The 15832-nt window shown below is 43.2% G+C and overlaps 1 protein-coding gene across 1 annotated transcript in view; it reads right to left on the bottom strand.

The window, feature by feature from the left end:
- Window positions 1-15832, bottom strand: part of FERMT1 (FERM domain containing kindlin 1) — a 47924-nt gene that overhangs the window by 31033 nt on the left and 1059 nt on the right. The window contains exons 2-3 of the mRNA XM_066595680.1: window positions 7084-7252; window positions 992-1225 (exon numbers count right to left, since the gene is read on the bottom strand). Coding sequence (XP_066451777.1) covers window positions 992-1225; window positions 7084-7234 — 385 coding nt within the window. The 5' untranslated portion in view covers window positions 7235-7252. The remainder of the gene's footprint in view (window positions 1-991; window positions 1226-7083; window positions 7253-15832) is intronic.

Genomic DNA, 15832 nt, shown 5'->3' with positions numbered 1-15832 from the left:
TCCTTCTCCTTAAGAGAGGAAAGACCAAACATGGTGTCTCAGTTTCTAGTGCTGCTGCCTGGCAGTACTTGAGTTCTGTGTCCCAATCTGACTAAGGTCAACATCTGAATGGGGTTTTCATGTTCTCTTTGTGTTTATTCTTGTTGTTTTTCTACTCTTCTAGAGCAGAAGAGACTAATGTGGTGGCTCAGTTGTTAGCACTGCTGCTTTACAGTGCTGAAGTTTTAGCTTCAAATCTGACCAAGGGGAACATCTGGATTGAGTTTCTCAAAGTCCATGCAGATGTGGTCCTTGATGAGATTTGAACTTAGGACCCCAGCAGTGTAAAAGAACAGTGCTATCACTGAGCTACATTTATTGAAAAAAGCACAACAAAGTTGTAAAACAATTTTAATTTGATTTTTTTTGCTAAAATTTGGGCTATGCTGACTCCATCTGATTTAGCAAAAATTGGCTCAATTTTATCGCCCGGATGATCACAACAAGCAACACTAATGATGGATTCATTTTGACATTGTGTGGAATGTGATCTTTGTCAATAATTTCACTATTACTACTGGAGCCACTATGGGGGACACTGTTACTGCTGGGACCATTTACTACTACAGCCACTATGGGGGTCACTATTAGGGCTCGTTCACATGGACGCCTACAGATTCTTTGCACAGCTTGGTCTTCTCAGCAGTGCGATGTAGCAGTAGTTGGTGGCTGGGCCACCAGATCATTGCACGTGGAGTTAGGAGTGTCCGGGCCATCTCTGTTCTATAGCGTAGGTCGTCGGTTCTCCAAGGAACAAGTAGTAAACAACTTTAAGAACACTATAGCTTTTCAAGAAAATGGAGCATTGGTGAGTGCTTCAGTTTCCTATTTGTAGCACATTGGAATGGGATTCCCAAGATAGGAATATCCCATTAAGCCTCTCCATCCACATTAAATAATGCCATCTCTTATATAAAATGACTGTAGGTCAAAAATAATTATTTCTACTTACTCAGTGTTCTACAGACTTCTGTAACTGCTTTAAAGACCTGAGAAGAGAAGCTGACTTTAAGTCTCACAGTTTTCATATTTGGTAGTCGGAGACGCAGAAGTTTGTGCTGAGGGGTAAAGAAAAGCTTGGCATCTGCTTGTACTCCACATTTGTCCAGAGTCCAGTGAGTCTTTAGTAGCCAGCATTTTTTTTGTTCCCACCATAGTGCATAGTCCGACCAGTCCCTGGCCACACCTAAGCAAAAAAAAGAGAAGAAAGCCAACATCAGAAAACAGAAAAAAAATGTAAAAAAACGATTCTTTAATGGGTTTGGTGTCCAAAAGTATTATCCATTCTTATTCTTAAAAGCCAAGTCAATTTTATAAAAGAATTGCATCTGACGTCTTTTGGGGTTTTTAGGTCTTACAGTTGAAAATAAAAGTATGAGAGCTTAAAGTGAGTGGAGCAAAATGTTTAGTCAGTGACAACTAGTATCAGCTATGAAACAGTGCAACTATGCTTGTCGCTACGGAGCATAGTTGCGCATGGACGAGGTCAAAACTTTTTTCTTTACCTTTTAAACTCCCCGCTGTTCCACGCGAGAACAGCAGGAAAATAGGTCCTTCCCTATCTTTCATGCTCATGGTTAAAGGGCAAGTCCTATCTATTCTCAGGCGTAGTATTAAAACACGAGAATCCTGATAGTGGAAACAAAACCATTAAAATCAATGGTTTTGTTTCATCACGTTGTGTGTCCATGATTTTCACAGCCCCATAACGGTACTGAAACACGACCATATATTTACGCCCTATATCATGGAAGCTTCCAAGGGGAAAGTACGTGTAATACTTCAAATAATATCTTTTCTTACACTTCCAGTAGTTGCCAGCTGAATGATTGTTATTCCCCTTGACTTGCATGTTCGGCTTGGCCAAGGGTTCGTCTGTTTATCAGTAGACAAAACAGAGAAAACTACTGCCAGACATCTCTGGCGGCAGTTTATCTAAAGGGAGCGTACAAGGATGGAGCATTCCGATCCTTCTTTCCATCAGTATCATCTATCAATGAGCAGTCAGGAGGGACTCTTACACGTCAGATAGTCATGTGGTTCTACCAAAAACAGTGGGTTCAGCCAGCTATTCTGTAAGGTGTATAGGTTCCTTCAATCCAAAGCATCTATTAGTCCAATGTCTTAGGATCTGTTAGCACTCACATCTTGGTATCTGTTACAAAGGGAAGCCATACCAGATCTGTTGTGTAACATCCAATTATTTAATGATTTTTTTTCTGTAGCTTTCAATAGCAGACAGTAAAGTAGTCACAGTAGATTATGATATTTGGCATAACTATGACTTTATGGCATTTTGAATATTCATCTATACTTACATCAACTTTTAACAGGTTCTCCATTTTTTATATTATTTTATATTGTAGCATGCAGCTATGGAAACTACTAAAAACACTGAAGGTTCAACGTAGCAAACACTGGCAAACACCCGGAGAAAGTATACATAACATATAGTACCTGATAATTAGAGGATTTACAATTAATTTCCTTTCGTGCCTGAGGCAAAAAGAGATTAACTAACTTTTAAAATACAAAATGGTATTGACAAGGTTTACGTTGTGTGGAAGAAGTTACTTCAAGGCCACTAATTCCTTTTGCTAAAGCAATACCTACAATAAATAAACAATTTGCCCCTCCACCTGCGTACTGCGAGTCTACATATAAAGGCTGATCCACAATATATTCATCTAACCAGTAGCAAGATAGGACTATAGCAAAACATGTGATAAAGTGTGTGATAATATAAGCAGAGATTTGGGCCTACTTTCACCTGGGACAAAGTTTTTAGTTGTTGCCCTGGCCCTGTTTATGAAAACTCTGGATACGGTAGAATGGCTTATTGGTGCCCCATGACACCTGGAAGTACTGTGAAGGGCCATGAAGAGGAGGCTTTGCCCACCTCAGTGATGCAGTGCTGGTGCAACTAGAACGTCAGTGCTGTGAAGATCGGCCCATTGCTGGGCAATAGAACGGGTAAAAGCCCTACCCAACATCCTGAAAGGCCGGAGGTTCTCTTGGCGTCTCAGATGCAATATAAATAGGAATTGTCGTTGCGTCACCGTAGATAGCAGGATGAAGCAGAGCAGAGGAGAGAGACGGTATTGTACAGCAGTAGTATGGCACAGAATCAGGGCAGCAGCACAGCTAAAGTGATAGAGGCTGTTTCCCCAAGCTGGGGTGGGACCAAGAAAGCAGCACAGAGACCACCAAGGGCCCTGATGACCTGGAGGCCAAAAATAAATTTTCTGATAAAGAAGCTGCTGGACCACTGGGGTGAAGGGCAGGGGAGCTTCCTCCCCGCAAACACCTAGAGACAGAGGTGCAATGCACACTTTGAGAAGTATGTGTATTAGATGTGGTGTAGACAAAGAGAGAAGCAAATGCAAACTGCCAAAGCTGTTTCTAGACACAGTAAATGTATTACTGTCCTCAGGACAGTGTAATGTAGAATCCCTGGCCAGGGTGGGTGATGAGGACTTGCAAAGTGTAATTATAACACCATAATTTGAGTAAGGCTTTGTACAGTTAATTAGCAGGTCAATGTACGTTATACATAATGTGTAATGTTCTATGCATTTGCAATGGAGCAGCAATGCACTGGTTAATGTGGAGCAGTAGATAGTGATGTATGGGACGTGAAAGTAAATACGCAAATTATTAATGTGGGAGAGAGAGACCTCTGTAATTAGATGGCGTCAACAGCGTCATGCATTCTGTGAAAAAAGGTTGTGGCCCCTAAGGGGCAGAAGAGGTCGGGTCTACATATGAGGAAGCACTGCTTCATAGTAGATGGTGCTACATGAAGGTGATACAGGTATTGGGCATAAGTAGAGAGTTCGGCAAACATGTCTTGCTGTAGCCAAGGAAAAGTCAAGGCAATGTATGTGTCGGCGAGAGATGTTGGTTGAAAAAATATGACACTTGGGGTTGTAGTAGATATTTAGAATACCTTAAAGGGGTTGTCTCGCGGCAGCAAGTGGGGTTATACACTTCTGTATGGCCATATTAATGCACTTTGTAATGTACACCGTGCATTAAATATGAGCCATACAGAGGTTATTCACTTACCTGCTCCGTTGCTGGCGTCCCCGTCTCCATGGATCCGTCTAATTCTGATGTCTTCTTGCTTTTTTAGACACGCTTGAGCTGTGCGGTCTTCTCCCCTTCTGCTCTCTCCGACACGAGCTGCGTTCTGGCTCCGCCCCTTCTGAGCATCATCGCGTAGCTCCGCCCCATCACGTGTGCCGATTCCAGCCAATCAGGAGGCTGGAATCAGCAATGGACCGCACAGAGCCCATGGTGCACAATGGGAAAGGACCCGCGGTGCATCGTGGGTGAAGATCCCGGCGGCCATCTTGGTGAAGGAAGAAGAAGGAAGAAGGAAGACGTCGCAGAGCGGGGATTCGGGTAAGTAATATGTTTTTTTTTTTTAACACATCCCTTGGGGTTGTCCTGCGCCGAACGGGGGGCCTATGGAAAAAAAATAACCCGTTTCGGCGCGAGACAGCCCCTTTAAGAGAGTTTGTGTCAAGATGTTACGCAATGTTTAAGCACACGAACCCTCCTATGGAGGGAAATAATGTTTAGAATGCTTTTGTTAAATCATTTATTTTTTTATCAAGAAATGTGCTGCCTCTGTCTTCATCTATCAGCGCTGGTTCATCATGTAACCACTTGCTTCACACACAGACAACGGGCCAAAGAGAGCAGAGAAGGCTATATTTAAAGAGGTTTTCCAGGCAGAGACTGCTGTCAGTGCTGGGCTACACCGATGTTGGAGGGAAAGCAACTGCTCCGACCTCTGTGTAGTGGCCGACACTCGTAATTACAGGTGCAGCTCTCATTGAAATGGAACCCCAGCCTGCAATTACAAGCATCGGCCACTACACAGGTGTTGGAGCAGCAGCTGTATCCCAGCACTGACAGCGGAAGCTGTCTGGAAAGCCCCTTTAACTCTCTACTACCCTGTGCCATACGGGAATTACTATATAACTATGGTGTTGTGACACCCACTGTTCAACACTAAGGGTCAATATATAAAATTGACTATTTATAGTGCATGATGATCAGTGGAATTGGCTTTTCGTGTATCAGCTATCCTCCCAAAAAAGAAATCAAACACAAAATTACATGTAGCCTACAATGGTGAGACCGCAATGCAACATGAAAGCAAAAGCTGTCTGAATGCAAAGAAGCAGACACTTTAAGTGGATAAATGTGAATTTTTCCTGCTGCTGTCCCTTAGGGCTCCTGCACACTTGCATTTTTCTTGCGCATTTTTTTCACGTGATTGTCAATGGGACTTTCTAATGTTAAAAACGCATCACAAGTTGGTGCTTTGCAATTTTTATGCACACGCAAGAAAAATACAAGTGCGGGAGCCCTTATAGATTAAATTGGTAAATTCTGGGTACCTTCCTCATCCGTTACTACTAGCATGTACATTTTTCTACTGTAAGTTCTTTATTCCATATTATGTTATTTCTTTATGCATTTTTGCTGTATCCTTCGGTATTATACTTTTCTGCCCCAATTATACCCATGTTAACCCTAGAATTAGTTATTTCTGTTAGTGCAACTCAGATCAATTCAAATGAATGGAGCTAAGGTGCAATAATATGATATCATGCAGTTTTCGTTAAGCTGTCACTGATTGTTGTCTTTCAGCATGCTGAAAGATCACCGATCAGTTATCAGGAATTCACAGTCGGGCGCTCCGAGCAGAGAACAGCTGGATGCAGAAGACAAGCGGGGCTGCTTGTCTTCTGCATCCCCTGCTCGGAGCACTCAGCTGTATAACAGCCGGGCGCTCCGAGCAGCTGGATGCAGAAGACAAGCAGCCCCGCTTGTCTGCTGCATCCCGCTCCCGGAGCGCAAGGTGATCGCTCAATTTTAGAGCGATCACCTTGCGCTGTAAAAAAGCACACGATTACCGCTGAGAAATCGCTCAAAAAAATTTTTAAGCGATAATCGTTGTGTCTAAACCAGGCATTAGACAAATCCATCACCAGGGTCAAGATCAGTGGAAGAAACATCAACAATCTCAGATATGCAGATGATACAACCTTCATCCGGAAGATCTTGAACGACTGATACTAAAAGATAAAAAAGGAAGCCGAGAAGCAGCCTACACTTGAATATCAAGAAAACTAAGATCATGACAATAGCCGGTAACAGTAAAGGAAAAGTCAAAAATCAACAATGAAGAAATCAAAGCAGTTCAAGACTTCATCTTCCTCAGATTGAAAAATCGACCCCAATAGAGAATCAGGATCTGAAATAAAACAACGAATTGTGGCGCAATGTTAAGTATGGTTAATATCTGGAAAAACAAAGACATGAGCATTGAAGCGAAATGCCGAATAGTCAACTCAGTCATCTTCCCAATCACAACTTGCGGTTGCGAAAGTTGGACACAGAAGAAAATGGACCGGAGGAAGATTGATGCCTTTGAACTTTGGTGCTGGAGGAAACGCCTACAAATTCCTTGGACCACCAAGATCATGAAGAAAACAGTCCTAGACCGCATCAAGCCAAAGTTTTCATTGGAGGGCAAAATTACGAAACTGGTACTTCATCAGCATAATGCGAGCTAATTCATTAGAAACATCGATAATGCTTGCAGTGGTCAGCAGCAAAAGAAGACCTGGCCGCCAAAGAACGCGTTGGCTTGATGCTATCAAAGCCGACACCAACATGCAAATGATCAAACTGAAAGAAGCTACAGAATCGTGAGGGGATAGCCGATCCGTAAAGTGTCCGAGGGCTGGCCCCAACTAAATGGATAAAGATAGATAGATGAATATCCAAATCGAAGTCATGGCAAAAGGAGGTCCTATAGGTAAAATGAACGCTTCTGCTTTAACCATTTCTCTGAATATCACCGAAACGCAAACTTTACAATTGTATTGTGATATACTGTAGCTACAAGAAAAAAATGGGCAAATCCTGAAAGGCCAGAAATGTTCTTTTTAGCAATTATGGCCTCTAACCATCTGTGACATCATTCAGTAGTAAGTAATGTGGTAAAGCAACAATACTTACCAATTTGTTCTACCAGTCGGAACATTACTCCACCAATATGAAGATCTCCGGACACTCTTATTGTGACACTCAGATTCTCTGACTCGTTCTGCTGATCCACGGCCACACAGAGCTCCCATGATGCCGGTCCAACAGCAGCGACATGAGTCATTATGGAAAATTCACAGACCTTTAAAGGGAGATAGAAAATATGTTATAAACTGTAGACAAATCCAGAAAAGTCTTAGGTCACATACAGCTTTGTCACAGACGTTGCCAACAAAGTACACTACAAGACATACGAATGATGTTTTAAATCCCCAATCACACATTGTATTGGATTTTGGCTAGAGATGAGCGAACGTAATCGGTAAGGCCGATTTCGCAATCGAGCACCGCGATTTTTGAGTACTTCACTACTCGGGTGAAAAGATTCGGGGGGCGGGGTGTGGTGGAGCGGGGGGTAGCAGCACGGAACAGGTGGGAGCTCTCTCTCTCTCCCTCTCCCCCCCACTCCCCTCTGCAACCCCCCGCTCACCCACGGCGCCCCCCGAATCTTTTCACCCGAGTAGTGAAGTACTCAAAAATCGCGGTGCTCGATTGCGAAATCGGCCTTACCGAGTACGTTCGCTCATCTCTAATTTTGGTGCAAATTTTTCACCCCTGTCTGAACTCAATGAGAAACTAACACAGTTTAGAAGAGCCATCTGCATGGTGTGACCCCCCTAATGTTCGTAGAACTGCAACTCCTGACATTTCCTGATTTGCGCATCTCCCATTGACTTCTATGGGGCCCTTGGTGCGCAAATATGCACGAAAAGGGAGCAAAACTTATTTTTTGTGCGTGCAAAGCACACTCATGAGAACGAACCCATTGACATAACTGGGTTCTATTCTCTGTGCATTGCGCAAGTATATTTTACATGCGCAAAAACATGCACAAATACGGTTGTCTTAACCCGCCCTTAGGCCACATGCCCACTGCCGGGTCGGATTTCAACTGCGAAATTTCACAGCGGAATCAGACCCGGTGCCCAGGCAGAGACCCATACTCACCTGCCCGGATCCGCCGCCAGTGTCTCGGCCAGCAAGTCAGGGTGCATGCGCAGTGCAGGGCATGACGCGCTGAGCTATAACGCGGATTACCGCGATATTTCTGCTGTGCTCACTGCGAAAGTGCCATGAGACGAATGGCTTCCATTAACTGCAATGGAAGCCGTCCGTGCGATTTTTGCACACAGAATAGAACATGCTGTGATTCTCCCCTGCAAGCAGAAAAATCACAGTTGATTTCTGCTCGCAGCAGGGAAGAATCTTTTAATATAGCATGTCTATGGACGGAGATTGCTGTCAAATTGGCGGCGGGCATCTGGCCGTGAACTCTGCAGCGAAAACCTGTCCATGGGCATTGGGCCTTAGGCTAGATTCACATGGCAGTATTTGCACGCTATATTTTGTGTGCCAAATTTGCACACGCAATACCCAGTAAACAAAACCCATTTGTGCCTACACATTTGTAAGCAGAAATAGACCCAGCTACCCCCCCCCCCCCCGCTGCCAAAATACGCTAGCGAAAGCGCATTTTGGCCATACAAATCCGCCGCGTGTTTGTGCGACAGAATTGCACTTATGTCCATGTGAATCTGGTCTAAATAACGGGTAAAAGGTTCAACATTCAGTTGCACAATTCACAGTTTATTGAGTGTACCCATCTTTAAGATCTTCTTCTGATGACCGTATTTGTGCGAGCAAAATTTCCCTGCGCAATTCACAGAGAATAGAAATCATTGATATCAATGGGTTCGTTCTCATTTCCGTATTTTGTTCACACATGAAAAAAATAAGACTTGCTCTATTTTTCTGAGCACTTGCGCACCAAGGGCTCCATAGGAATCCGTGGGAAGTGTGCCAATGTGCATACGGCCACCCTAATGTTGACAGCAAAGGATTACAGATGAAGAAAAATAGGGTATTCTGGGCTGAAGGATATTTTGCTGAGTAGCGTGCAAGCAGATAGTATGGAGGTACACAGAGTTCCTGCGGCTCTGTACTTTATGTGGTGCCCCATAAAATATCGCATGACTGCGACATTCTGTGTGGAGTTGTAATCCGGTAGTGAGCTGGAATATGATTTCCATCTGCAGATCCTTTGTAAAGCAATATCCGATATGTGAAATCTAACTATAGGATAAAAAGTCCTGTGTATGTATATGTACTGCCTTTATGTGCATATGTACAGGTAATGGAGTTATATGTTCTTTCCCAGAAGCATGACACGGACACACCTGTGAAATACAAGTTGTGGCATAGGCACAGTGTTTCCATCTTACTCATATGAATGATGGGCTTGTTGGTGCTGATACCTGTCCACACTGTTATCATTTCTTATCTCTGGCTGGTTATAGGTGAGCTATAGAAGGTTTTATGGAAATGGCTATTACTTACAGTATATATGTTTAATGTACCTAGAACCCCACTGTAGACAGTGTTCCCTTTCCTAGGGTTTAGTTGTCTTGTTAGGATACGAATTCATAAGACAATGAGGACCCTTGACGTGGGCTTGTGGGCTTACATGTTTTGGCTAAAATACTAACCATTGCCTCATACTTATTGATGTTACCAACTGCTGGTGTATTAGTACAATTGGTAAGTATTTGGCTGCTTGGTGTTGGTGTAAGGTCTGATGTCCCTGTTCTCCCTTTGTTGCTTGCACGTTCTATTTATGTTTGGTATAACCCCTTTCATCCTTAGGTGATAGGACATTTGGTTTGTTAGGTGTGAAAGGTGTCTGATTGTGTGTGCATACCCTTCCCATTTAGCTATAAAAATATTAGGCAAGGCAAATAAGACCTGCACCAACATAACACAACCTTTTCAAAACTTTCCAATAAAAACTTTGGCTGACTGTTTGACCCTGCTTTACAACTTCTGAATGCACTATCCCTCTCACATCAAATGATCATTGTTCGTATGAATCAGCCATCACAAAGCAGGCGAAGAACTGAACAACTTGTTGGAAAAAAAAATCACTGGATCCGAACACAACCTTCCCCAGTAATGTTGGCTGGTATACAACCTCAGGAGGGTTCTGCAGACATTCATCTAGCAACGGAAGCCTGTACTGGTAATGCCCCACCCATCAGCCTGTTTTCTTTAGGTTCCCCCTTGTATGGTTTTAGAATATTATTCTGCATACTGTGTATATTATGTACAAATGTAGCAAGCATTAACTCTTTCCAATCCAATTGTTTTTTTATCTCCATTCTCCCCAGCTCCATTCTCCCTTTACCCTCCTGATTTCTGACAGATATCAGGAGGATGTCGGCGGTCACATGATCGTCGGTAGAATGCGGAAGTAATACTTCCGTATTCTCTCTTTACCCTCCTGATTTCAGCTGTGACTGATAGCCGAGATCAGGAGGGTGCTGGCGGTCACATGATCGCCGGGCGGAATGCGGAAGTAACACTTCTGCAATCTCTCTTCATCCTCCTGATTTCGGGTGCGAGTGACAGCTGAGGTCAGGAGGCTCTCGGTGGTCACATGATCTCCGTGTGGAATGCATAAGTGTTACTTCCGCATTCTCTCTGCATTACATAGCGCTAATTAAACGTAATAATCAGGCTGTGACCCCAACCGGCAACCCCGCGTACCTGCTTTTTCTGTACTACAGATGACCGCGAACATACGACGTCAGTCATGAGCACTACAGATTTTTTTTTAAAATATTTGTTTTTTCCCACGCCGTCGCTAGGCGATGACTGGAGAACCCGCACCCTTATCCACAATGTCAATTGCAGATGGGCTGCGCGTCAGAGGGCTTCCATTGACTTCAATGAAGCCTGTCCGCATGGAGTCCGTGGTAAAATGGAGTATGCCACGATTTTTCCTCGGCTCGCGAATACACAATTTGTTTCCGCCAGTGTGCATGAAAAAGCGATTTTACATACCTTTCAGAGCGTGCTGTTTGCTGCAGGACCTCCGTGCGGACTCCGCAGTAAAAATCCGCTCGTGTGAAGCCAGCCTTAGTCTGGTCCTAAGTTCAGTGGCACGCTTCAAATATGTACAAAGATTGCTGCGATTTACATAAATCGCACATTTGAAGTAGGTAAATATGTATTACCAGCCAGGATTGAGGGGGACAACTACAGGCAAACAATTTTTGGCCAACTGTTATCTTATTTCTATGACTGATTGAGCATGCAGTAATTTCTCCTGTGGTTCAACAATATACAATATGTATTGCACTTTTATGGTACTTACAATGCAATGTGCTGCATATATAAGGCATCCATATACTAAATCCCATACAAGGTATGTATGTATAGTAGTAAGTAACTTATAGCCGTTACTACTTTAGTATTTTTACAAGTAAGAAATGACACTGACGTGATCTCATTGTCTGCGTGATGACTAGTCTAAGTACAAGATTACTGAAGGATAACTTTGTTACAGCTATTGACTTCACTGGATCTGGAATTTACAGCTAAATTATGCATAAATGGCGTTAATCAAGCCGATCTACATTCCTGCTAATATCACTCTCCTGAGGGTAAGCACCGTGTGCTCAGATTTCTAGGCAGGCATGTCTGTGCTTGTAAGCAGTCAGAAAAGCAGTCCTGCAGCTATGAGAAGCTCGGAGAAGAGACTCTACAGGATTTAGGACAGCTATGTGCGCTTATATAAAGAAGCAACAAGACCGCTAAAGTAATGCATAATGTAATGAAATAGTGATTGCTATGACTAATTAAACGGTTAAAGTGGATTTCCAGGAGTGGTATGTACTGTAATCAGTTGATCGGCGGGGGTTCCCTGGCGATCAAATGATCACTGTACATAATGTTACGGATGGTCTGAACTGGCAATGCCTCATATGTAGCAAGTGGCTAAATTTGGTATTGCAGGTCTTTCCCATTCAGTAAGAGAAAGCTGCCATGCCAAACGGGGCCGCTGCGCAACAGACAACACTTTGATATTTTCTGCCGTCCATTGCAGCATGCAGTCAGCTGATCGGCGGTAGCCCACTGCTGATCTGCCATTGGTGTCCTATCCTGAGACCCTCTGTTAACTAAAGGACAGCCAAAAGAAATCAGGATATAGCATTGTAGCAAATTACAGCCAGCACACTCCATTATTAACCCCTTAATGACATGGCCTATTTTGGGCTTAAGGACGCAACGATTTTTGGCGGATTTTCATCTCCATTCTTCAAAAGCCATAACTTTTTTATTTTTCCGTCGACGCGGGTTGGCTGTGATTGGTTCATCGAGCGCCTGCTTTGATTGGCTGAGGCAGCGCTCGTGAACCAATCAGCTCAATCGCTTGCTGGAGGCAAGCCCTGTCACCAGCAAGAGATACTCCGTCGGCGTTGAGGACTACACGAAAGCCTGCCGGAGCATCGGTGGGAGGGGCCTATACGGCGTCTGCTAGGTGAGTATAAGACACAACCAAAAATTAACATAAGTCAGGGTCTTATTTTTGGCGAAACACGGTATATTATCTATCACAGATAAATACTAGTATTTTAAAATGTAGATTTAATAATGGACAATGTACAATAAGGTTAGCAGCCACAAACTATGGTAAAACTATGACAGTTGTATGTGACTAGTTAAGGGTACTAGGTTGCAATTTACCACTAATTCACGAGCTGCACCTGGACTTGAATTGTGTCACGTTGCAAATCCATGTGCCATAGCACTGTGGAGGTATTGTTCCATCTCCCTTATATAGCACCACTATTCACAAGTATAAGTCAGAAGGTCAGAGTAAATGATCAGTTTCCTATCTCAGGAGTCTCTTTATATGACTTCTCATAATACTGATCCTAAGATGAGATGTAAGCTGGTAAAGTGTCAGCCCCATGAATATGGAAGCCACCCTGACAATATTCTTGTCTACCTCGAATGATCATGTTTGTTGGGTCATGAGAAGACTCATCAGGGATACATTGCAAAACGGAGAATAGATTCTACCATTACTACTCATGCACTACACCTTGTTTTACTACTTATGCTTGATGAGGCTTGTTAGCGTCTAGATTGCAAAATGTGTAGGTTCAAGCAACCATCAGGCAGGCAATGAGGATATTGTCAGAGAATGCTCCCGGCTTGTAGAGTTGGCTTTTTCAGAAAAGTTAAGAATTTCCTAAGTAGAAATACCTTCCTTCTGATGTCCATATAGAGAAGGAAAAATTTCTTAAAAACTATCTTGGTATGTGGCGCGACCTCCAGGCACAATATCATTATAGAAGATTGTTCATTGACAACATTATTTTGCTACAGTAAATATTATGATTCATCACGGACTTCCGCAGCGTGAAAGAAACCGCGGCATGCTCTAATTGCCACGGGAATTGACTACAATGGAAGACGGCTGTCATGCTATACTTCCGCTGTAGCACAGCGGAAGTATCCCGTGAATACGTGTCCCCGCCCACCAGGAGCCGCGTCATCCTGCACTGCTGGTGCGGCATGCCCTGTACTGCGCAAGCATGCCGGATCGAAGGACAGGAATAATGCGGCAGATACAGGAGGTGAGTATGAAGGTTTTGTGGGGCGCCGTGACAGACTCTGCTGTGATATTCCACTAGTGGGGTCCGCCATGGCCGTGGGCATGAGGCCTAAATCAATATGTGTTACAGGCACTGTTGTTGGTGTACTATGTGATACATTATGTGGTTGTTGCAAATTATTAACAGAATGACTCCTTTTCCTGTAAAACCAGCGGTCAACCAAGACTATTTTCCATTATTATTATGATACTGGTGTCTTAAGAAAACTCCTATTAGAATTTTTCTGTTTTTGTTTTATTTTTTCTTTCTTTGGGTTCATTCATGTTTACATTTAATCATTTATCTGGACTACGTTTTATCCATTACCAGTATCTACCCATGTCACCCCTTAGTACAGCATTGATTTACATAAATATATATGTTTAGTGTATCCTTAGCAAGTACTGAGGAAGAGGTTCACGAAAACCTCAAAACGAGAATATACTGGGTTTTTTTTTGCAATAAACAATCTTATGTAATTATATTATATCTGAGGTCGCGCCACATACCCAAAGTAGTTTTTTATTTTTTTCTTGTCTATATGGTCATTACATTTACCCAGCTGGGTATAACGTTACTTTGGGTGAGTTGCACCTTCTAAATTAGAGACCCCTTGTCTGTGTCTCTGGAGCCAGTACCTAGCGTACCACCCTTCAAATGGAGAACATAGTTCCCAATTCTATATATCTATTTATATTTTCATATACTACTGGGGTCGCTCCACCACTTCTTTACTTCTACTACTCTATTCTTTCTGATGTTGGTCATCACTTGGTCATATTGGCTGCACCCAGCTAGTCCTTTGGTATGATCCCAAAAGGGGCATGGGAGTGTATTGAAAAGTAAGTAGTCCTGGTCCTTTTGGGTTAGGGGTAAAACATAACACTTCACAATATGTGTTGTACAGAATATTAGGATGTATGAATCGCTTAAGTATCTGGATATTTGGTTTGGCTTCATTCCGACTTCTAATCAAACCTGGTCATAGTTTGTGTAAGTGCATATGTGACATAGCATACTACTGATGTACCGCCAACTCTTCTTCACAAGCTACAGTATATTATAGAATGGTAGAGTTCGAAGGGACCCCCAGGATCATCGGGTCCAAGCCCCTAGATCATCCCAGATAGATGTCTGCCCAGCCTTTGTTTGAACACTTCCATTGAAGGAGACCTCACCACCTCCTGTGGTAACCTGTTCGACTCATTGATCACCCTCACTGTCAGAAAGGTTTTTTTTAATATCTAATTTGTGTCTCCTCCCTACGCATATCTTTTCTTTATTTAGGCAGCCTAGAAGTAGCCATGAATGGGATTGTCTATCTCGGCCTACTACCATGTCAGGGATGTCCAATGAATTTAGTGAATGTTCATGCAATTCACAGTTTGCTTACAACAGGGTCAAACTCATTTTCACTGAGGGCCACATCTGCCATGGTTGCCTTCAAAGGGCTGATTATAATACAGTATAGTAATAATGTCTTCTATAGTGGCCCCAGTAGTAATAGTAACCACCATAGTGGCCAAAGTAGTAATAGAAACCACCATAATGGCTGTAGTAGTTTCCAGTAGTAATAGTGTCCCCTATATAAGCCCCAGTGGTAATAGCAACCCCTTTTTTGGCCTCTGGCTGGCTAGCATCCCTACAGATATTTCATTCACCTACCTTCAGCACCAGTTCGGGGATGGCAGAGGCTGCTGAGTTTTTGACCACTGACCTCTCCGTTTGGTGTCTGGGCTACATACAGAATAGTGCATGCAGACCCTAAGGAAAGAGGTCAATGGTCACAGACTCAGCACTGCTGCGGGACCCCGAGGAAAGAGGACAGCGGTCACAGACTCTGCACTGCCGCCAGACTGCTGCTGAAGGTAGGTGGGTGGAATGCCTGTTAGTTTGCTGCACTGCCGACAGTCCAAATAAAATGAGGCGGCAGGCCAGATTTGGCCCATTGGCCTTGTGTTTGACATGTGTAGCATAGAGCTTCCCTACAGTTTCTCAGTGCCAAAAACTCATGTGAGAATCTCTCCATCAAAAACAAATACCCTAATAAGGCATATAACATTGTCTGGCGGTATGCAACACCTTCTACATACGTATACGGCAATGTGTAATGATCATGTCATGTTTCAATGTTACTCAGACAATGATCCGTATTTCCTGGCCTACAAAGAAACTTTTAAAATAGAACAAAGTTGTTATTTTCTGCCTATTTATACTGT

Source organism: Eleutherodactylus coqui, chromosome 3 (assembly GCF_035609145.1).
Source record: "Eleutherodactylus coqui strain aEleCoq1 chromosome 3, aEleCoq1.hap1, whole genome shotgun sequence".
NCBI classification, from domain to species: Eukaryota; Metazoa; Chordata; class Amphibia; order Anura; family Eleutherodactylidae; genus Eleutherodactylus; species Eleutherodactylus coqui.
Note: the sequence above shows the minus strand (reverse complement) of the source record. Positions and strands in the feature narration are given on the sequence as shown.